Source organism: Citrus clementina, unplaced genomic scaffold (genome assembly GCF_000493195.1).
Source record: "Citrus clementina cultivar Clemenules unplaced genomic scaffold, Citrus_clementina_v1.0 scaffold_3, whole genome shotgun sequence".
Taxonomy (NCBI): Eukaryota; Viridiplantae; Streptophyta; class Magnoliopsida; order Sapindales; family Rutaceae; genus Citrus; species Citrus x clementina.
In genome coordinates, this window is record NW_006262339.1 from 51,007,339 (window position 1) to 51,028,264 (window position 20,926).

Here is a 20,926-nt window from a genome sequence, read left to right on the forward strand (position 1 = left end):
TAAAACTATATTGAGTTCTATGTTGTTTGAGATGCAAGGCAAGTCAAAATTATTTTAGTTAGATCAATTGTATGTTAAGATGATCATGTGGAGTTTGCGTTTTGCCTTTTTGATTAGTGCGGTGGGATGTGGGATGACTGTATTTGTATATGCGCTTCGGTATATGTCTAATTATAATCCGATCTAAACCGAACTCAACCTGATTTTTTTATCCATTTCAATCCAAAAGTCGGATTGAATTCAAGTGACTTTTTTCCTAACTCGATTAACCCAAAATCCAATTGAGTTGATTCAAATCCGATTTTACTCGTCCCTAGCCTCACCAAAAGAAAAATGAAAAAAAGATATTAAATGATCCTCACTCTCCCTTAATAGAGAAAAAAAAAAGGTCTTAAAACTCCCGTCCCCTCATGGATTTCTATCATCCCTAATTTGACATTGATATTAGTCACCAATAAATTAAAACATTCTTAAAAGATAACAATATTATTTTGCTATTGGTACGGGCGATAAACTTAGGATCCAAATGTTACTTTGGTAAATTAAACATTTGAGAGTAACCCCAAATTTTGGCCACCTGAAAAGTGAAGGCTGAATCTCTTCACTCTTCAGTTTGACCAAGGCGACCGTATACACATCCTTTGAGAACGACAGAAGCGACGGACATAACCATTTACCATGTAGTAGCCACAGCGAGGGAGCCCCAACACTCAAATTGCTCTAATTAATCAGACTGATATTCTCTGAGCATTCAAATAAAATTACCAACAATGAGTGAAACTACAGCTTTTCAACACCAGCATCTCTTGAAACGTCATTGGTTAACGTACTAAGAAGAAAATAAAAAAGAACGTAATTTCCATAAATGTAAATAAAAAAAAAAAAAAATAAAGGCTTTTAGAAAAGTCATGCACTAACTGTACAAAAAATTTCCAGCAACAAAACTATACAAACTGCCAAAAGCTATGCAGGATTCATTGAACTGCTAATCTCTGAAGGTGATCCAAAAAGACCTCAAAGCTAACATCATCAGTAAATATGATGTCCCCTCCTGGAATTTGAGCATCAGAGTTATAAGTTGCAGAAGGATTCAGTTTTGCCAGAAGAAAGCGGGCCTGTAAAGGGTTAACATGTCAGTGGCAACTAACTCCTACCTTTTATACGAATCAGCGTCTTGATTAAAATGTCAACAAGTCACCTCTTGACTAGATTAAAAAGCCATATCAATGACCACCCGCCAGGGATCAAGTGTCAATACATCTTAGCAAAATGAGCCATAAAATTAATTTATCTTGCCATTAATTTAGGGCTTATAGCTTCCTGCGTGATAATAAGAATCGTGTGTTTGTGTGTACCTAAATACTATGCATTGTTAATGTAGGACATTACTAGGAAATTTTACGATTTTAATTGTTTTAGAGCCTTTTGATTAATAAAACCCTTCTTTTATAATTCTCTTTGGAATTATCTATCAAAATCAATCTTGTAGAGTTGTTTGCATTAGAGCGTCCATGATTACAAAAGAGTGGTTTTATTAATTAAAAGGTTCTAAAATAATTAAATCCTAAAATCTCCTAATAACATCTACATCAATTGTGGCTGTGCTTGAAGTGACTAGAAATAACAAATAAGGACAAAAAATTAAGTGCAGACATCCATGGGCGAATGCCCAAGGATATCCTTCCCAGGAGAGAGGAGGTAGCAAACTACTATCATCCATAATGAACCTCCCATCTGCTGAACATTATGATAGCTACCAACCTGTGAGCCATGTTGATCACAAATGACAAGACGAGGTACTGGAAACCTTTCCTTCATTATCACACCGGCATCATCATGAGGAGCTTGCAGCAGCTGTGCAAATGCCTGCAAGAATAAATTGTAATTTAGAAAAAGGAAAAAGGTGGCATAGGAAGAGATAAACACACCAAAATAAGCCAAAAGAAAATCTTGAAGCAACCCATCTTTGGTTCGGGATAGAAGCAAGAAAAAACATTGACAAGCAGCGCAACATACAATATTGAATATATAATATAACCCGTGAGGACACACTAATAGGAACACAAAGAAGTTGGAATGGAGTCAAGAATAGAGTAAAACTGATAAACAAAAGAAAAAAAATTGCAGGCATATTTCATTGAAGTGCATACTCTGATTACCAAGAGAGAGTCCCACCTACAACATGGTAGCTATTAGCTAATGTGGCCTTTCTCATTTAGCATTAAAATCAAAATCAACAACAAAATTAACTACCTGATGCTCAGGTTGATTATGGTATCCTGCTTTTCTCCACTGAGCAATGGTTGCACCATGAAAGATGACAACAGTGAAGTAAGAATCTAAAAGCAGGATTCTGTCGGCTGCAATGGCAGCAACATCAAGGAGAGCAGGTTCAGGGCCTGAATGAAATGAATAAGAAATCAATGAAGGCTGAATCATCACTACGGAATTGGTAACATTTTCTCGGTTCAGGATCATTCTAAAATACGCTGTCTCATCCGGGCTGTTATTAAAGACCTGTAACAAAATAATCAAAAGAATTAAAGCACAATAAAATCTAAGTGCATGAGTAGCAAAATAATTATAGAACTTAAAGATCATTAGAAGCCAAAAAAGCAAGTGTGATTATTCGAGAAAGAAGAAAAAGTACCTGAACAAACTGCGAACGCCGTAAATGAAACATAAACTGAGGAAATATTGAAAAACGAGGAGATAAGCTGAAAGAAGACGGGCTGTCCTTCTGGTAATCTCCAAACCGAGAACACATATGTATCAATGCTTTATCCAGCCATCTTATAGGGTCAAACTCGGCCTTCATCACAATTGCATCATGTCATTATTGGCACAATGACCAGATGCACAACAGTCAGAAATTGAAAGAAAGAGAAATTAATATATTCCATAAAGTGTTTAAAATAGAATCTGTCATTGATCTAGGACTATATATATTATAACACTACATGTAAACCATTAACTGATGCCTTTAATAACTGAGATTATCTCTAAAATGAGCTATTCCAACGTACAATAATTTTAGTATCAAATTCATCTCAGAGATTTAAAGCGTTACAAGGGTATTCTGACAAAATTACCAACACATATTTAGAACATCGGGCTTTTAATATTCATGTTGTAAAGCCTATCTAATAAAGGCACTCCATTTTAGCCAGTATTTTTAGTATAGCTTACAGTAAACTTTGCAATGGGCATTTTCCATACCAAAAACATGGAACAGATAACTATTCGGTGTGAAGAGCAAGTGCAAAAGTAACTATATTCAAACTAAGGCATGAAAATTATTTGTGAAACATGTTCCAATCATAAGCAAGGATATAAGGTAAAATGCCACTCTTTAAAAGAAAAATTTAAGAGCAATTCCAGTTAGTTATGTTGGAATGAAATATTAAGTGTCAAAGTTATAAAGATTACCTCAATTTCCATTTTGAAAGAAACTAAGCGTGCCATTACCACAGCAGCTGCTTCTTGGTCAAATCCAGCAATCAAGTCCTAGAGTATTTAAAAGTAGTTTCATAATGTGATTTCAAAAAATTCTATCAAATTTCTCTTGACTAAAAATATAGCAGTACAGGAAAAGCAGGAATAATAAAATGATACTAATGAGGAAAAAAGAAAAAATCCTCAACTACCTGAAAGAAGAGAAAATGGAAATTCACATTTTCCAGAACAAGAAATTGTCAAGTCAATAATCCCTGACACACTGAGAAACAGTTGATGATATATTCTTTCTAGAACAGAATAGATAGACACAATCTCATACATTGGACCATATGTGATACGGAGCTTTCATTCAACTTTTCTCCCAAACATTCTTGTCTCACTGAACTAGCATGATTCATTCGACATACACAGGGAAGTGTAACAACAACATAGAGAGCTAAAGGAAATACAAGCAAATTCATTAATCTAAAATTCTTTGCTATTGCAGCTTTTTTCTTAGGAAGCCATCTAAAAATTGGAAATACTGAAAACCAGTGTGTCAAGCATTTTCAGCTACTAGTATGCAATTCTGCGCATAAAATGCATCCACTTGTAAGGTGATGCAATGCCTAATATTCCAAGTAGTGATGCCCAGCATTCCTCTTTACTTTGATTCCTAAACAGATCCTGTGACCCTATTATATACTTGGTGTTCAAGTTTCACAGAAGTTGAGTACTTGAGCACCATACAGAGAGTGTCAGGATAAAGTTAACATCACTCACTCTTATATATGATTTTTCATAGCTTAAGATAAGGAATCAGTAACTTATTCATGAAGAGCGGCCCAAAAGACAAAGTTAAAAAAAAAAAAAACAAGGGACAAGAGGTCAAAAGAGCTTGCCTGTACGCTTCCTGGTCCAGCAACCAAATAGCTAACAATTAGACATTACAAATGCAGCCACCCAGACTAGAGGAACTTTGTAAATAATTTCTATTGTACCTTTTCCAGAGATGCACAGGGGCCAATAATACCCTGAACTTTGATATCCTTGGAGCAGTTAATCTCAAATATACCACTGCATGCCAAAAGAAAGAGACTAAGATAGATACCCTGTTCCAGTAATTCTAAATTCAATAATGTTCGGACAGCGAAAGATCTTGTCGAAACAGAGAGTCAGCTCCATGCATGTAAGCATATATCAACTTGGCAAGCAATAAATATTTTTTGTAAAGTGGAGTAATAATAGTTAAAACAGGCAAGGGATAGTCTGCAATTCTAGACAAAAAGAAGTATAAGACGAAATTCATGAAGCCGTACTTTGATGATAGTCCAAGATCATAGTCACCAGAGTGGAAAACACGCCTAACGGAATCCTTGAATACTGCATGGCCAAAACTATCAGAAAGCACAACAAGCCCTCCAGTTTTCTCAACTGCAACTTTGAGTTCAGCAACCCCTACCTAGAGAGAAAAGAGAAACAATTAGAAATTAGCTTGGAACACATGAAAGGAGCGCTAAGATTTTTAAATGTACCTGGTCAAGGGCACAAGCAAAGAGATCAAGAACGTGTCCCTGATGTACAAGCTGCTTTGAGAGTGCATCATAGAATTTGACAGCTTTATGATAATGAGGAGCAGAATCTTTATCGAGATCCTTGTGTGAACGAATTGGCTCGGATAGGTTCTTGGACACAATCTATATATGTTAAAAAGAAGAAGCAAGAAATATGAAATGAAGTTGTTGGTGGGCTATGCTTAATGGTGAAAATGATTTTATTTAAAAGAATAAGAATTATAAACAAATGCTTGCAGGTTTACCGCAGCAGGACCCTCGGTGGAGGGACCACCAACAAAAGCCAAGATTCTAGCACCAGAACCAGGAACGCAAGCACCTAATAAACTGGCAGCAATGCTTAAGGCGGTGCCAGTGCATCTGGTAGAGCGCTGATCAGGTGGAACAGGCCAAGGATCTTTCTGAAGCTCCTCAAGGACAGAATTGAGAGTGAATTCACAATCAAAGGCAGGCACAAGGAAGCGTGCAATGGTATCAGAAGACAGGCCATCTCTAACACCAGCAATGACACCCGTAGAGGGCTTGGGCTTCTTGATAAAGAAATTCAACTGCTCGAGAAGCTGGTCCTTTGAAACGTCCTTAGAACCCTTGAAGACATAGGTCTTTGGGATGATCTGGCCAAACCCTCCTAATTCATGAACTTGAACTAGAGTACCAAAAGTGATAAGACCGACGAGAGAATTGTCAGGCAAAAGATCGATGGCCTGAGAAAGAGCGGACTTAAGAAAGGACATCTCCTCTTCGATGATGCAAGTGTCAACAACAAACATGAAAACCGGAGGGACTGAAGATTTCTCACCGGGACCGGGAGGCTCGTACTCGATGGTAGTGTACTGAGGGAAGAGCTCAGCTGGAAGATTATCATCGGTGATGGAGGCGTAGTGAGGGGGGAAGTGATTACGTTGGAAACAGAAGGGACAGATCCAGATCTTGGCGGCAAAATCAACTATGGAGAATGGATTGAGGATTGAGCGGCATGTTCGACACCGAAGGGGAGCATATGGCAGAATAGGCATGCTATTGTTGTTAACAGGGAATGCCTTGATTGGAGTGTAGATGGCTGAGACTGGCACCACGCAGTTGCTTGCTTCTTGCTTCGTCCCTGGAATCACGTTCCACGGCATCCTCACCCCGTCTTGCGCCTCTAGGTCCATGAATTCCGTCATTTTTATTCTTCCTCAATTGAATTCAGCACGTCTGGATGTTGTTTGCGATTGCGACCCAGCGAAGAAGAAGGTCACTCTCTCTCTTCCCTCTTTTTAATTCTTTTAGGCCGTTACACTCTTTACAGCCTTGGTCGACTACTCCTCTAATTATACAAGTAACTAGGCTTGGCTGCCTCTTTGGAGTTCCTTTGATTCATCGTCTCTCGCTTCTCTATATTAGTTTTTCGTATTTTAATCTAATAAATACAGATAAAAGAGTTTAAATTATTTTTTATATTTATTTTATCTAACACAAGCAACATTAGTGAATTCGGAACCACAAAAACCCTAACAAGCCTCGATTTTAATTTTTTAATTACAATTAGATTTATTTATTTTCTAATTAGCAGTAATTAATTTGATTGAAAATACAAAATTGTATGAAAGGGTAAAGGAGAATACATTTTAATATGTCATCGGTGTTGCCCGTATGGTTAGGGCAGCGCAATGGTCAATTTTAATCAAGGGATAAATGTGTAAATTAAGCGTTCTCCGGTGAAAGTGAAACTTAGTCAGCAGTCTGTTTGTTTGTTTGTTTGTAACGTCGAAGTAAGTAGATTCTTTTTCTAAAAAAAAATAAAATTATTTTATCTTATTTTTATCCAATTATTATAAAATTATAATATATTCTCTACATTAACACTATTTTTTTTTAAAATTTATATCAATTAGTCATTTTATACTAATATCGTTAAATAATTTAAATAAAATATTAATTTTATTCTTAAATAAATTAAAAGGTCATTTTATTTTGTAAAAATTTTGAAAAATAAAAAAATTATAATTATAAAGTTACGCCCTAAATTAAATAAAAAATAAATCCCAAATAAAGGTGTTCAACTGATTTTTATTAAATTTAAATTTTGTGAAATTATAAATAATTATTTTAATTAAAAATTATAACTTCACAAAATTTTATTAAAATAACTTAATTTATTTATTAAAAATAAATCTTAAAATCTTAATAATTTAGGGAATTTTTATTAAATTCTAAAATTTTGTAGTTATTTTTATAATTGTAATTTTTATTAAAAAAATAAAAATTATAATTTTAGAATTTATTTTTATTAAATTTAGGAGTATTTTTATTATTATAATTTTTTATTTTTCAAATTTTTATAAAATAAAATAATTTTTTAATTTATTTAAGTATAAAATTAATATTTTATTTAAATTATTTAATGGTGTTAGTATAAAAGTGATTAATTGATATTAATAGTGTAAAAATAATTAATGAATTAAAAAAATAATATAGAAAATATATTAAAATTTTATAATAGTTAAATAAATATAAGGTTCAATAGTGGTGGTACACTAATAATTAAAAAAAAAAAAAAACCCGACGCTGCAAGTAGATTGATTACAATTTTTTTTTTCAGATCTTATGAATTTTTAGAAAGGACGAGAAAATGGCAAGCCCTCTCACCGTTGCGAGTGGGAGTAGGTACAATGACATTAATACTTTCCAGCAATTATCTCTTCTTCATCAGAGTCCGAGACTAGAATCATCAAAATCTGTTGGACAGCTGAAACAATTTCATGCATTCATCATCAAAACAGGGTCTCCCCAACACCAAACTCAAATATTGTATGATAAAATCATCTCGCTCTCGCGAGGCAATGAAATTGAAAACCTCAGCTTGCAAAATCCACAAGTTTACTTGTATAATTTCATCATCCAATGTCTTTCGAATGCCAACCCCTTGGAAGCAATTGCTCTATATAGAGAGATGCTGATAAAAGGCCTTCTTCCCAACACTTACACCCTACCTTATGTTCTTAAGGCTTGTTGGCAGTCTCAGTCGCTCAGAGTAGGCCAGCAGGTTCACGCCTATTCCATGAAGACGGCTTTGCTATCTAATGTGTATGTTTTCAACACTTTGATGAGACTATATGCTGTTTGTGGGCTCATCAAAGCTGTTCACAAGTTGTTCCACTTCCGTCAACACCCTCAAGCTCAACGGGATTTGGTCTCCTGGACCACCCTAATTCAAGCTTACGTTAAGATGGACTATCCTACCGAGGCCATTCTTTCTTTCTTCGACATGTGCCAAGCCAATCTAAGACCCGATGGGATGATCCTCGTAATTGTGCTCTCTGCTTGCTCCAAATTGGGAGATTTGAGTTTGGGTATTAAGATTCATAGGTATATCACTGATAATCATTTCAATCTCAGTCCAGATGTCTTCATCCATAATGCATTGATCGATATGTACTTGAAATGTGGTAACATACCTTCTGCTCGTAAGGTATTTGATGAGATGCCTGTTAAAAATGTGGTTTCTTGGAACTCCATGATAGCGGGCCTGACTCATCGGGGCCAATTCAAGGAAGCATTGGACATATTCCGGAGAATGCAAGGTTTAGGTCTTAAGCCCGATGACTTTACATTAGTCTGTGTTCTGAATTCTTGTGCTAATATAGGGTGGCTTGAGTTGGGCAAGTGGGTTCATACATACTTGGATAAAAATCATATCAACACTGATGGTTTTATAGGAAATGCACTTGTCGATATGTATGCTAAATGTGGAAGGATAGATCAGGCCTTTGGGGTGTTTCGAAGTATGAAATGCAGAGATGTCTATTCATATACTGCCATGATCGTTGGCTTAGCTATTCATGGGAAAGCTTGGAAAGCTTTGGATATATTCTCTGAGATGTCTCAAGTCGGAATAGAACCAGATGAAGTAACATTTGTCGGTGTCCTCTCTGCTTGTAGTCATGCAGGGTTAGTAGAGGAAGGCTGTAAACATTTTTTGGACATGTCAAGGGTCTACAACCTACAACCTCAAACTGAGCAGTATGGTTGTATGGTTGACCTCTTTGGTCGTGCTGGACTAATAAGGGAGGCACTTGATCTCATAAAAAGTATGCCACTTGTGCCTGATGCCTTTGTTTGGGGGGCATTGCTGGGAGCATGTAAAATTCATGCAAAAGTTGAGCTTGCAGAAATTGTTATGGAAAATTTGGTGAGGTTTGAACCTGAGGGAGATGGTGCATATATACTCATGACCAACATTTATTCCTCTAAAAACAGATGGAAGGAAGCATTGAAGTTGAGAAAGAAAATGAAAGAAAGGAAGGTGAAGAAGACTCCTGGTTGTAGTTTAGTCGAAGTTTATGGTGAGTTTTATGAATTCAGAAAGGGAGACAAATCACACCCAAAAACTTTAGAGATATACAAGCTGCTGGATGAAATAATGCATCAGTCAAAGAATCATGGATACATTCTATAAATGGAGATCAAGAAATGTTTTCAATTTTGCTCTGTTGATCTCCATTCACTGGGTTTGATATCAAGAACTTTGGGGAACTTCAGTGTGTTTTGAACCAAGTGAGAGAATTTTAGTCAATCACATATCTTGTTCTTGTCAATACAAAGTTTTCAATTAGTCGTCAATGAATCCACTTTGAAGTGTTATCACAAGTGCATCTCTCATAAGTGTTGTTTTACTGGTGATACTTTCTACATATGTTCCATTGAAATGCTTGTAATAGTGAATTTCTGTAAATGAAAGTCTTTGATTTTCATGCTAGAATTACTGCAGCTGTTACCGGGAAACTGAAATGAAAAGCAAGCTTTCAAGATAATTTTTTATGTACTTAGTTTGTGTTATATAATGACAACTAGTCTTCAACACCTCACATGGTAGTTGGAAGATTGTGAGGAGATACCTTGCCAACAGCTCTAACTGCATAAAAGTCTCTGGTGACTGGTGGTAATGACAAAATCAAAAGGGTTTTAGCTAGATTTCCAGAATCTTGAGCATTGCAAGAAGGCAGTCCTTGACTACAAGATGCAAATGATTTGAAAGTTCCTTCTGAAATAGATTTCGACATGATGGTGCCAATAAATGATCAAAGACACCAAACTTGATCTGACCAACTAGGCTTTCATGCGTCAGCTATTTACAGAATTGATTATAAAGTCATAGATTTATCTGTGTTCTTCTGCAAGAATTGAGGCTGCCCTTCAACAAAATTTTTAATTCTTCTGTTTGAAGAAGATTGAACTGTAAAATGCCTTAAGGAAGCACAAAATATCCAGAGCAAGATAGGAGTGATGAATCTGGCCGAATATTTCCGGTACAAACAATTTTTTTCCCCTTGAACCGAATTTACAAACAACTAAGTAGAAACAATGAGGCATTTACACTTTTCTCGGCTGAAGTTGTAGTAGGACTTGAACATTCTTGCGTCTTCTTGTCATCTTGTGTGCTTGAATCTTGGTTTCCACTAGGTCATCATGCTTCTGATTCTTAATTTACTTTTCAATTAAAGTCTCCAGGCATACTTTGAGCCTTAAAGCCAGTGGATTAAAATGGCCAGGCAAGAGTACGGACTGCAGAGAAAAAGAGAGATTTTTTTTTTCTGATTTTATTATGTAGTACCTTATGGTCAGCAGCAGATTCTTTTAAATTTTAATTATGATGCAAAGCCTCTGTGCAAAACCCTTTTTAAAGCTTTATGCCAATGTTTATTATGTAAAATTCTAATAACATTCAAAACTTTAGACCCAAAAAAAAAAAAAAAAACGAGAGAGAAACATATTAATTTGGTAATGATTTTTTTTTAAGGAATATTTTGGCAACGAAGTTTTCCTATATATACACACGCACGCCTGCATTAATTTTGAAACTTTGTAGCGGTACATATAAGGTGAGGAAATTGCTTCTATGGAAATGGTTCATCAAATGTGGACGGTAAAAGATTTTGTAATGGTGGTTTCACATCCTTGGACTAATAAGTGAAAACAATCTTTCACTTATTGTCATTTCTCGATCTATTTGTCTTCGTCTGTCATGTAATGATTGGTTATGTCCTTATGGTTTTTCAAAATTTGTTTGACAGTTCCTTTAGTAGAATAATTTGCTACTGAAAATTAAGCAGCTGTCGTTTAAGTTTCAACATCTATGATTCATCTGGCTGAACAGAGAGGAGAGACGTTCAAATAACTTGTATGTACAAACTTGTCAATTGTAAAAGTTTGGTTCTTAAGTTTTATTTGATATTAAGATTAGAAAGTTGTAATTTTTAAGTTACTATACTAAAGTATTTACTAACACTAAATATTGTAATTTAAAAATTAAATTAATTTAATTTACTACTTATATGATAAAAAAATCATAATATTTATATTATTTTTGTTAAAATTATTAAATAAAGATCAGGTTTCCTAATTGACTCGTCGATTAAGCGGGCAGTAGGCAGCGCACAAACTTTTCCTTAAGCTACGACCAAATTATTTGATACCTGAGAGTCTTGAGACTGGCGCTGGATTGCGGAGAACCAATCCCATTCACAAAACCAAAAGTATCCTGGACGTGTTGACGTGATGTGGTCGTTGAAGGCTAAACCGTTGTAATAATAATAATAGTTAGTTTGAGCGGGCGTCTGGTGTGAAGGATCAGTGGGGTCCACACCCCAAACTGTCAATTGTCAAAGTATAAAGAAAGATTAATTAATTAACAGTTGCAACCAAAACTAACTCACTCTCTTTTACTCGTTACAGAATAGAACCACAAAATCTTAGGCACAAATTGCGTGAATTCTCTCAATTACAACTATGCCACTGTTTTTTTTTTTTTTAATGATTAATGACTTTTTCTTTTTCTTTTTATCTTTTGGACGAAGAAAGATGAAATTTAATAACAGTAAGGGTTAATTCTGCCATGTTTCAAGGTATTTTGATATTTTTTACCGTGTCCCTAAATATTTCGATAATTTTTGCCATGCACTTAAATTCATTAATTTGACTATTTATTATAACGGTTAAAAGATAAATTTAAAAATTTATGTCATAAATATTATTTGACGATGATAAATTAAATTTATTTGATAAGCTAATTGATGAGATTATTGTTTAATTATCTTAATTAATAATTTTTAATATAAATATCAATTAATTCAAGACATTTTTGATATTCTATCAAATTAACGAAGATGAAAGCGAATTAGAAATTGTTGAAACATTTGGGTGTACAGTGGAAAATTTCAAAACATTTTAAGGCAGGGTGGAAATAACCCTATGAGTAACTATAACAATGAAAGTGTCAAAATACAAGAAGATGCCGAAAAAGGATATTTCACAATTTTTTTTTTTCGTTTGGATGATAATTTACCATTTCTTTTAGTTTGGATGATAATTTACCATCGTTTTTTTTGGCCTGTGATTGATTTTTGTACATTAAGAACATAACAGTATATTTTTTCAAGAAAGAAGCGGCATACCTACTCAATGCGTAAGGACCAAAATGCAGGTGGTGCACCAAACGCTGGTGGTTGTTTCTTGTTGTAAGTGAATGCAAGGAAAAGACCCGGAAATACGTAAGGAAGAGAGAAAGAGCCAGAGCTGGAGTCACGCGGACTGAAACAGAGAATACGGATGTTGTGAGTGGGCCCCAAAGTGGGAATCTCAGTAACAAACTCTGCAGAACAGTAATAAGAATGAGAGAGAGAGAGAGAGAAAGAGAGAGGCAGAGGGGAAGTCGCTCTCAAACTCTTCTACTTCTCCCTGATCCCATCTTTTTTATTAATTTTTTTTATCTGCAAAATTCTAGACTCCTCTCGCTCTTAAACAAAATCCATCCTTCGTTGATTTTCATTCATTGTTTCTTTTTGCTGCAGGTACAAAGTGCTCAAGCTCCAAGGTCTATATATACATATACACACATATAAAAAACCATAAATTAATTTTCTAGTAATTTTTTTTTTAATTTATACTTCTTTTGCTACCGGTACTTGTTTTATTTAGTTTTTGTTTGTGCTAAGTGTAAACTGATATATGCAGACAGACAGACGACAACCACCAGATAACCATCCAAAAATGTATGAGGAGACAGGTTGCTTTGATCCCAACTCCATGGCTGAAGGTGGAGATGATGGTATTTCTCAATCTGTGAAACATCACAAAGAAGATGATGCTGCTGTTTCTGCCATCGAACTCGAACTTCAAAAGCATCTGGCCTTCAACGTGGAAGACACTCATACACAAAGCATTAGCATCAACAGTAATACCCATTCGATTCACGATCCGGCCAATCAGAATCATCAGATACTTCCGCCATATGAACACTCTCACTCCAACTGGGATTCGGGTGTCGTCAGTGCTGATCACATGGGGGGATTCGATCAGAATGAAAATGACCAATCCCAACAAAGCTTCATTAACACCGATATTTCCTCTTCATTTGCCCAATCCCAAACGCCACCCCTTCTCAATCTCCTACAATTTCCCAGATGCACAACCTCCTCCATGCTCCCACCAAATTCTTCCATTTCCTTCACTAACCCAGATCACCACTTCCCTGTCCCTCCACCAACGTCCACAGATGTTTTGTATGATCCACTGTTTCATCTCAACTTGCCCCCGCAACCACAGCCTCCTTTGTTCAGAGAATTATTCCAATCTATACCCCATGGCTACAGCTTTCCCGCCTCCGCCTCAAGAGCTGCTGCTAATTCTTTGTTTGGAGAAATTGGAGATGAAAGGGATGCTACTGGAGCCTTTTACGAAGACGGTGATGTTGGAGTCCACTTAGATAATAGGGTCCTGGAGTTCTCTAGGGACCTGGGCTGTATTGGAAGGAGAAGGGAAACCGCAGGCAAGCCCACTAAACACTTCGCTACCGAGCGCCAAAGGAGAGAACAGTTGAATGGTAAGTTCAAGGCCTTGAAGGATTTGGTTCCTAATCCGACCAAGGTATGTATCATGTAAGTCCCTTGATTCCTAATCTTTGATTCTCTGACCGCCCCGGATCCCTGAATTATTTATTTTGTTTATGCTACAACAACAACGAAAGAATGACAGAGCATCAGTTGTGGGAGATGCTATCGAGTACATCAAAGAACTTCTCAGAACAGTCAATGAGCTCAAATTGCTCGTGGAGAAAAAGAGGTGTGTTCGTGAGAGGAGAAAGAGGCACAGGACAGAAGACGACGATGAGGGTATGAAGCCACTTGTTGACCCTGCAGATCAGTCTTACAATTCATCTTTAAGAAGCTCTTGGCTTCAGAGAAAATCGAAGGATACTGAGGTTGATGTTCGCATCATTGACGATGAAGTCACTATCAAACTCGTTCAGCGAAAGAAGATCGATTGTTTGTTGTTTGTTTCCAGGGTTCTTGACGAGCTTCAGCTGGATCTCCACCATGTTGCTGGTGGCCACATCGGCGATTACTATAGCTTTCTCTTCAACACCAAAGTAAGTCCTTTTCATTTTATCTACACTGCATAAAATTAATCAATTTAGCCTCATACAATAATTTTATGGCGTGGGTTTTAAATTTATATATTTATATTTCTAATAATTTTGCAGATTTATGAAGGCTCTTCTGTTTATGCTGGTTCTATAGCCAACAAACTTATTGAGGTCATGGACAAACAATATGCAGCAGTTCCACCAACTAGCTGTGCCTATTAGGATTGGAGAAGCCGAGAAGGCGATCGTCCTACTAATTAGAAATATCACGTGAGCTGAGCTGTTTAATATAACTGTTCATTTCTCTCTACCAGTCATATCACTATCTCAAATTTCTTTGTTTTGTGTTTTCTTTTTTGATATACATTTCTAAGTATATAATATATAAATGCCTCAATTTGGGTATATTCAGATAAACATAAGATTATGTAACGTCAGATTACGAATACACATCGAAGATATATCTCACTGAATTAATTAAATTGGACTCAAACTCTTATATGTTGTATCGAATATGTTACAGATAAATGAGTGATGAAAATGATATGCTACTGGTAAAAGAAGTGATGAAAACCTTCAATTTTAGTCAATGCTTTTTCATCAATATATATACAAGTGAAGAGAAAAAAAAATGATGAAAAGTTTGAATTTTATTCAATGATTTTTTCATCAAAATATTTACAAGCGAAGTAAATTAAAATGGAAAGTTTGCCTAAAGATAACCTACAGGAGCAATTTACGTAATAATAATAAAAAACCTACTCGCAAACAACGCCTCATGGTGTGATAAGGTTTGAGCGCGACAAGGCTCTCACTCTCTTGGACACTCTTTTCTAGGGGACTTGGGCCCAGTCGGCCATTGAGGACATTTCTCCATACTATAATTCGAATGTTAGGATGCCCGACTTTTAAGTTGGGCTTTTCCTGATTCCCTCGCTGTTACTAAGGAAATCCTAATAAGTTTCTTTTCCTTCGCTTATTGGTATGCTTAAACTTGGCAGTTAATCTTTGCCTGACTTAGGATTGCGATGTAAGCGCGCTTAAGCAAAGTGTCAGGGTCACAGAGTCCCCTCGCGAAGATCAGGCGCATGACGAGAACTCAAGAGGCTTTTCTTTTACCATTGATCATCATAGCTTTGGTCACTGAGGACTCGAACTTGGGCCAACTGCGAGTGGGGAGCGTATAGGACGCCGATTCTCACCTACACTAGTAGGCCCCCATATTGGTTCGGGGGTTGGGGTGGGACAATGATGCGTGACATCTAGGCAGACGTGCCCTTGGCCTAATGGCTTGGGGCGCAACTTGTGTTCAAATACTCGATGATTCATGGAATTCTACAATTCACATCAAGTATCACATTTCCCTACATTCTTTATCAATGCTAGAGTCGATATTTTCGTTGTTGAGACGCACTATCTTCGTGGCTGCTAAAGCTACAATTATATTAGATTTCCTTGGCATGGTCCACGTTGAGGTTTATTGTTTCGCCACCAAAAGGAAGACGAGCACCTCTACTCACGGCAAGGGGAGAGGAGGAGCGCTCTAGTGGGGGAAGATGAGTGCTCTAGTGGAGAGAGAGACCATGCTTTCTTGTTAGATTTCCTTGTCAATCCTTATTATGTCTAGACCTAGTAAGTTTTCCCATGTTGAGTCAAATTAAGGCGCAGGCTGTATTCCTAGTGGTGCCTTTCTTTTAATTCCTTTAAGTTTCAGTCCTGTGACCATACTCCCTCATAAATCAAATACTTTGATTTATCATAAAATGTCAGCGGAGTTATTAAAGTAACATCCGCTGATCCTTAGTTGGCATTGTTTATGGTTGAGACTAAGATGGTATTTGATCATCTTGATGCCCAATTTTCGTTCTTGATTAATGAAAACATCATTTAACAAACACTTTTGTAGTTGTTTGCCTTATAAATATACGAATTTCACCATTTACTATGAAATACTAATGGCCTAATTGTCCATATTAATCATTACTCAGATTCCTAAAGCCAACAGAATATGACCGAAATCCTACAATGTTATCCTCTGCTAATATATATAGAGCATAGGCATTGCTTTGTGCACTCTAGTTTCTTTAAAGTAATAACGCCGATGGCATGACTCGATAAATTAAGGCCAAAAGCGCATCAATGCAAAAGGGACAAGTGAGCCAGTGTACACCGTGAGGAGGATTAGATAATCCAATCCAAGGACCAACTACGAGCTTTTTAACTACAATTAAAATATATGCTGTTGGAGTTTAAATTACTATGCTGCTAGCATAAGTCTTCCTTTAATAAGTGATTTAATACTATGCTGGGATTTAGATTGTACTCATTCCAATTACTGACTTATACAACTAGTATTGTTATTTATTGTCACTAGTTCCTCGTGTGAGGATTGTAAATTCGCGCGCCTGCTGCTTTCCTTAGATTATTAGCCTAAAAGGCTACACATAATGTAATTTTGATGATAACAGACATGTGTCTTAAGTGATTTAATAAATATTATATTTCACATTTTTCACTAGTTTTTGAAGGATAATATTTATGCAAGTGAATCAAGTGAAATCAAGTTCAAGACACTCAACGAACAACGGCGAAATCAAGGATAAAGTTTAGAGCTCAACGGACAAATTATTGTGATAAATTCTTGTAAAGCTGGTATGATTTAATTGATGTATGATTTAGCATTTGAGAAGTTTAAGAGTTTATTTAAATAATTACTTTTCATAAACTAAAAGGTTTTATATTTATAAGATAAAATATTTTGCGAATTTGAGTAATTTAGATTAAAAAGTTTTGAGTAAAAATGTAATTTTATGAAAAGTGTTACTGTAGCAAATTCAAATTTAATGGCAACTTTACTGTACTGGAGTTGCTAGCTGGCAAAATTCAGCAGCTAACCGCTTGGGCGCGGGAATTTACTTATGACAACTAGTTTTCGGGCTTTATCTATAAAAATCCAACTCCAACTTCATTTTAGAGACTAATTCAAGCATAAATAAGATCATATAACATATATTGAGCTTCCATTTTGCAAATAATCATTTTGAATCACCATTGTGCTATTATTTGTATATCCACTCTAAAAGAGGGTTTTCGTTGTAATCTTCATTTTTCTCATCAAATTTGTGAGTGTATAAGTGTAAGGAACTCTTGTGTGAAGAGATTGAGAGATAATCTCTTTGTTGTAAAGGTTCATTGACACTTTGGAAGTCAATTGTAAGCATTTGAAGTCTTGGGAGGCTTGGATAGTGAAATCTTCAAGCTTGGTCTGCTTGGAGGTGTGGACGTAGGTGGAGATTGCCAAATCACGTAAAAATCCTTGTGTTTGTTTTCTCTTCCCTTACTCTTTTATTATTGTGCTCGATTAAATTTATTATTTTCGATTCCATTAAGGTATTAGATTGAATTGTTGTGCAGTTTGCTTAGGATAAGTTTTAAAATCCTAATTCACCCCCCTCTTGGATTGCATAATTTGCATTTCATAGATGTAGTAGCCATTTCTCAGGCTTCCTTTTCAAAATCAAACCCTGATTCTCCATCAGCCATCACCACCATGATAGGTGTCACATGCCTTTTCTCTTTAATGCGGTAAGCATCACTTGGACAGCCACTCGACAACACCAGCAGAGGCTATGTGCCTTTAAGCACCTAAAGATTTTTTGCTTTAATAAAATAAAAATGAATACACACAACATTGCTTTTTACAGAGGCCTTGACCCTTAACTTTTCTATTCACTCAGTAAGAAATATTATAAACTACATTTAGGCTTTGTGTGTTTAAAGATTCCACTCTTCTATCAAAATTTGGATTGTCCGAAGCACACACTTTCCTTCATTATTTATAAACATTGTAAATGACAACCCCATTTGCTAAGGCAAGGTGGCGCACTACCTATGCGGGTTTAAGAGATTTGGGGTTGAAATTTGAGTTGATAGTTTACACACGCATATATATTAACATGAAGAGACCACGAGATCTAGCAAAATATATCAATGATAGTGAAACATACTTATAAATGAAAAGTATGTGAATATAAATTATTGAGTGTTGGAAAATGCATATTTATAGAAGGTAAAATCATCATTTTGCACTGTAAGCCTTACTAACATTTCTAGCTTTATGTATTTAAGTCCTTTAAACTTTAATTATGTGTTTTTTTGTTAGAATTTGAGTATTTTATGTATTTCAGGGGTATTTTGATCATTTCACGATTAAAGAGAAGTCGTACAGCAAAACAAATAGTATTTTTAAGCTCAAAACAACTAAAAATCTTAGGAAGTTCATAAAAGGCAAAATCGTAATTTTAAAATTTTAGTGGGGCATAGATGACGTGGCATTGATTAATTGACGTGGCATTTTACCAACAGACGTGACCAGATGATGTGGTGACATCGTATTGGATCAAAAAATGCTAATATGTAGTTGACACATGATGTGACATTGACTGATGATGTGATATTGACTGATGATATGACCGTATTTATTGGACTTGATGAAGTGTTTCGACTAAATAAATCTTGCCACATGATGTAATCCTGAGCGTCCAAATCTTTTTTATCCGATGGCCATAATTTACTTATTGCATTTATAAATAGGAAGCTTCCTCGTAATTTGATAGCTCTGAATTCAAATTCGAGCTCTGCTTTCTATAATTCTCTTTTCATCTTGTATTTCTTATGTATTTTAATAAAATTACCATTTTACCCCTTGTTCAATCATGAGTGGCTAATTTAATTTTAAGTTTCGGTTGAAGGTGAAGTCTCAACATGATTTGTGGGCTTAATCTTGTAAGTTTATTTTCTTTTTCCTCTTTGATTTATGTTGTTTTTTTGACTCATTGTTGATAGATAATGTACCTGGTCTAGATTTTGCATAGTATACTGGCTCATCGGTGAAAGATTGTTACTGTCTGACACAATGAGTATTCCACACCATATTTATTAGAAAGAGAATCCCCTCTAATATTTGTGGGTTGTCTTAACTTAGTGTTGACAGAAAATGCATTTAAGTTATTTAGTGAACGATCTTATCATGTTGTCGACATGATGATTATTATCGTCTCGCACAACATTTACTTGACACCAAACTTAGTGGAAGGTCATTATCCTCTAGCACACTAAGCGTTTGATACCATATTTATTAGAGTGAGGCTTATGAGGAGTGGAGATACCCTCTCATAAATTCATTGAAATAGAAAAGGAATACTAAACCCATGGTGAAATATTTAGTGTGAGTCTAGAGACTCAAGTGTTTTATTTGAATTATTTTTATCCTTAATTTGTTCATGCCATTTTTATTTTAAATCTTAGTGTTACTTAAAAATCATCTTCAGCCAATTCACATACACACTTAGAAAATTAACACAACACATAATTAAATCTACCTCCTTATGGGATCGACATTCGTCACCATAAGTCTATATTACAATAGATTCGTGCTCTTATGAGTACAATAAAATTTGTACAATATAAATTAGGGGAAGGAAGAGTGATAACTCTATGAAATGAAAGTTATCATTGCACTTTTAGACTTAAATCAATATTACTTAGAGAGTAAATGATGTATTTTTGTTGCATTTTAATTATATTTTGCATGATCATCCATTTAAGTTTATTTCTAATAAATTTATTTTATTTTAGATCATTTTGTGCTTAGATTATATGCATTATTGTAGGTGACCAAAAAGCTCAAGTATTAGGGATGAAATGCTGCTGCAAAGACTTGCAGAGATGACAAAAGAACTTGGCTACAGAGGAAATAAAACAAGTATGAAACAATGAAGATGCTGTAGCTGTTAGCCTAAAGGGCTACACATATTGTAATTTTAATGCTAACAAATATGTATCTTAAGTGATATGATAAATATTATTTTTCACAATATCACTAGTTCTTGAAGGATGATATTTATGCAAGTGAATCAAGTAAAGTCAAGCTCAAGGCACTCAACGGATAATGGCTTGATCAAGAGCAAAGTTTAGCTCTGCGGAGTCATTATTGCAACAAATTCTTATAAAGCCAGTATGATTTGATATATGTATAGTTTAGCATTGAAAAAGCTCAAGATTTTATTTAATAAATCATTACTTTTTATAAACAAAAAGATTTTATATTTATAAGACGAGTATTTTGAGGATTTGAGTGTTTTTCAAAGTTTGGATTAAACTGAAAAAGATTTTGGGAACTTTGAAATAAATAAGCATTATGTTAAAATTCTGAGAAGAATCTCTTTGAAAAATATTATAAAGTTTTAGGCCATAGCATAATTTCAAAAAGTTTTAAGAATAACGCGCATTATTTAGAAATTCTGAAATTTGATATATTTGCAAAATTTTATGACATTTTGGGTCATAGTCAAATTATAAAAAAGTTTTAGGTAACAATGAAATTTTAAAAAATAGTGTTACTATAGCATCACTGCAGCAAAATTCAAATTGCAACGGTAACTTGCACTGTATTAAGAGGCGATCTGGCTAATTAATAGGCTAGCCGACTATTTGTTGTTTTTGTCCG

General features: G+C 35.2%; 3 protein-coding genes and 1 pseudogene across 5 annotated transcripts; 2 read left to right on the plus strand and 2 right to left on the minus strand.

Moving 5' to 3' along the window:
• Positions 1 to 636: 636 nt before the first annotated feature.
• On the minus strand, positions 637 to 6,416 carry LOC18046922 (protein transport protein SEC23). Its single transcript, XM_024187614.1, has 11 exons — positions 5,258 to 6,416; positions 4,974 to 5,135; positions 4,758 to 4,900; positions 4,440 to 4,515; positions 4,402 to 4,406; positions 4,341 to 4,371; positions 3,430 to 3,507; positions 2,651 to 2,812; positions 2,254 to 2,517; positions 1,762 to 1,866; positions 637 to 1,115 (listed from the first exon to the last, which is right to left on the minus strand). Exons 1-11 carry the CDS (start codon positions 6,176 to 6,178, stop codon positions 975 to 977), a joined length of 2,088 nt encoding a protein of 695 aa, XP_024043382.1. The 5' UTR covers positions 6,179 to 6,416; the 3' UTR covers positions 637 to 974.
• Positions 6,417 to 7,588: 1,172 nt separating this feature from the next.
• Positions 7,589 to 9,790, plus strand: LOC18050085 (pentatricopeptide repeat-containing protein At1g08070, chloroplastic). Its single transcript, XM_006445462.2, has one exon. The coding sequence runs from the start codon at positions 7,627 to 7,629 to the stop codon at positions 9,451 to 9,453; it is 1,827 nt and encodes a 608-aa protein (XP_006445525.2). The 5' UTR covers positions 7,589 to 7,626; the 3' UTR covers positions 9,454 to 9,790.
• A 2,674-nt stretch (positions 9,791 to 12,464) lies between these two features.
• LOC18050086 (transcription factor bHLH91) lies at positions 12,465 to 14,760 on the plus strand. Of its 3 annotated transcripts, none has more exons than XM_024187018.1 (4): positions 12,465 to 12,867; positions 13,008 to 13,919; positions 14,020 to 14,421; positions 14,536 to 14,760. In XM_024187018.1, the coding sequence occupies exons 2-4, from the start codon at positions 13,044 to 13,046 to the stop codon at positions 14,638 to 14,640; spliced, it is 1,383 nt and encodes a 460-aa protein (XP_024042786.1). In that variant the 5' UTR covers positions 12,465 to 12,867; positions 13,008 to 13,043; the 3' UTR covers positions 14,641 to 14,760. The 3 variants fall into 3 exon arrangements, with proteins under 3 accessions (XP_024042786.1, XP_024042787.1, XP_006445526.1); XM_024187019.1 differs by having other exon boundaries at positions 13,012 to 13,919; XM_006445463.2 differs by having other exon boundaries at positions 12,465 to 12,844.
• Positions 14,761 to 15,674: 914 nt separating this feature from the next.
• LOC112100611 lies at positions 15,675 to 15,830 on the minus strand (annotated as a pseudogene).
• Between the last annotated feature and the right edge of the window lie 5,096 nt (positions 15,831 to 20,926).

Coding starts and splice junctions, on each gene's coding strand:
- LOC18046922 (XM_024187614.1), bottom strand. CDS start 6,178: ATGACGGAATTCATGGACCTAGAGGCGCAAGACGGGGTGAGGATGCCG. Junction 4,901..4,973: donor TTGCTTGTGCCCTTGACCAG/GTACATTTAAAA, acceptor TTTTCTCTCTAG/GTAGGGGTTGCTGAACTCAA. Junction 1,116..1,761: donor GTGATCAACATGGCTCACAG/GTTGGTAGCTAT, acceptor AACCCTTTACAG/GCCCGCTTTCTTCTGGCAAA.
- LOC18050085 (XM_006445462.2), top strand. CDS start 7,627: ATGGCAAGCCCTCTCACCGTTGCGAGTGGGAGTAGGTACAATGACATT.
- LOC18050086 (XM_006445463.2), top strand. CDS start 12,665: ATGAGAGAGAGAGAGAGAGAAAGAGAGAGGCAGAGGGGAAGTCGCTCT. Junction 12,845..13,007: donor ATTGTTTCTTTTTGCTGCAG/GTACAAAGTGCT, acceptor TGATATATGCAG/ACAGACAGACGACAACCACC. Junction 14,422..14,535: donor GCTTTCTCTTCAACACCAAA/GTAAGTCCTTTT, acceptor ATAATTTTGCAG/ATTTATGAAGGCTCTTCTGT.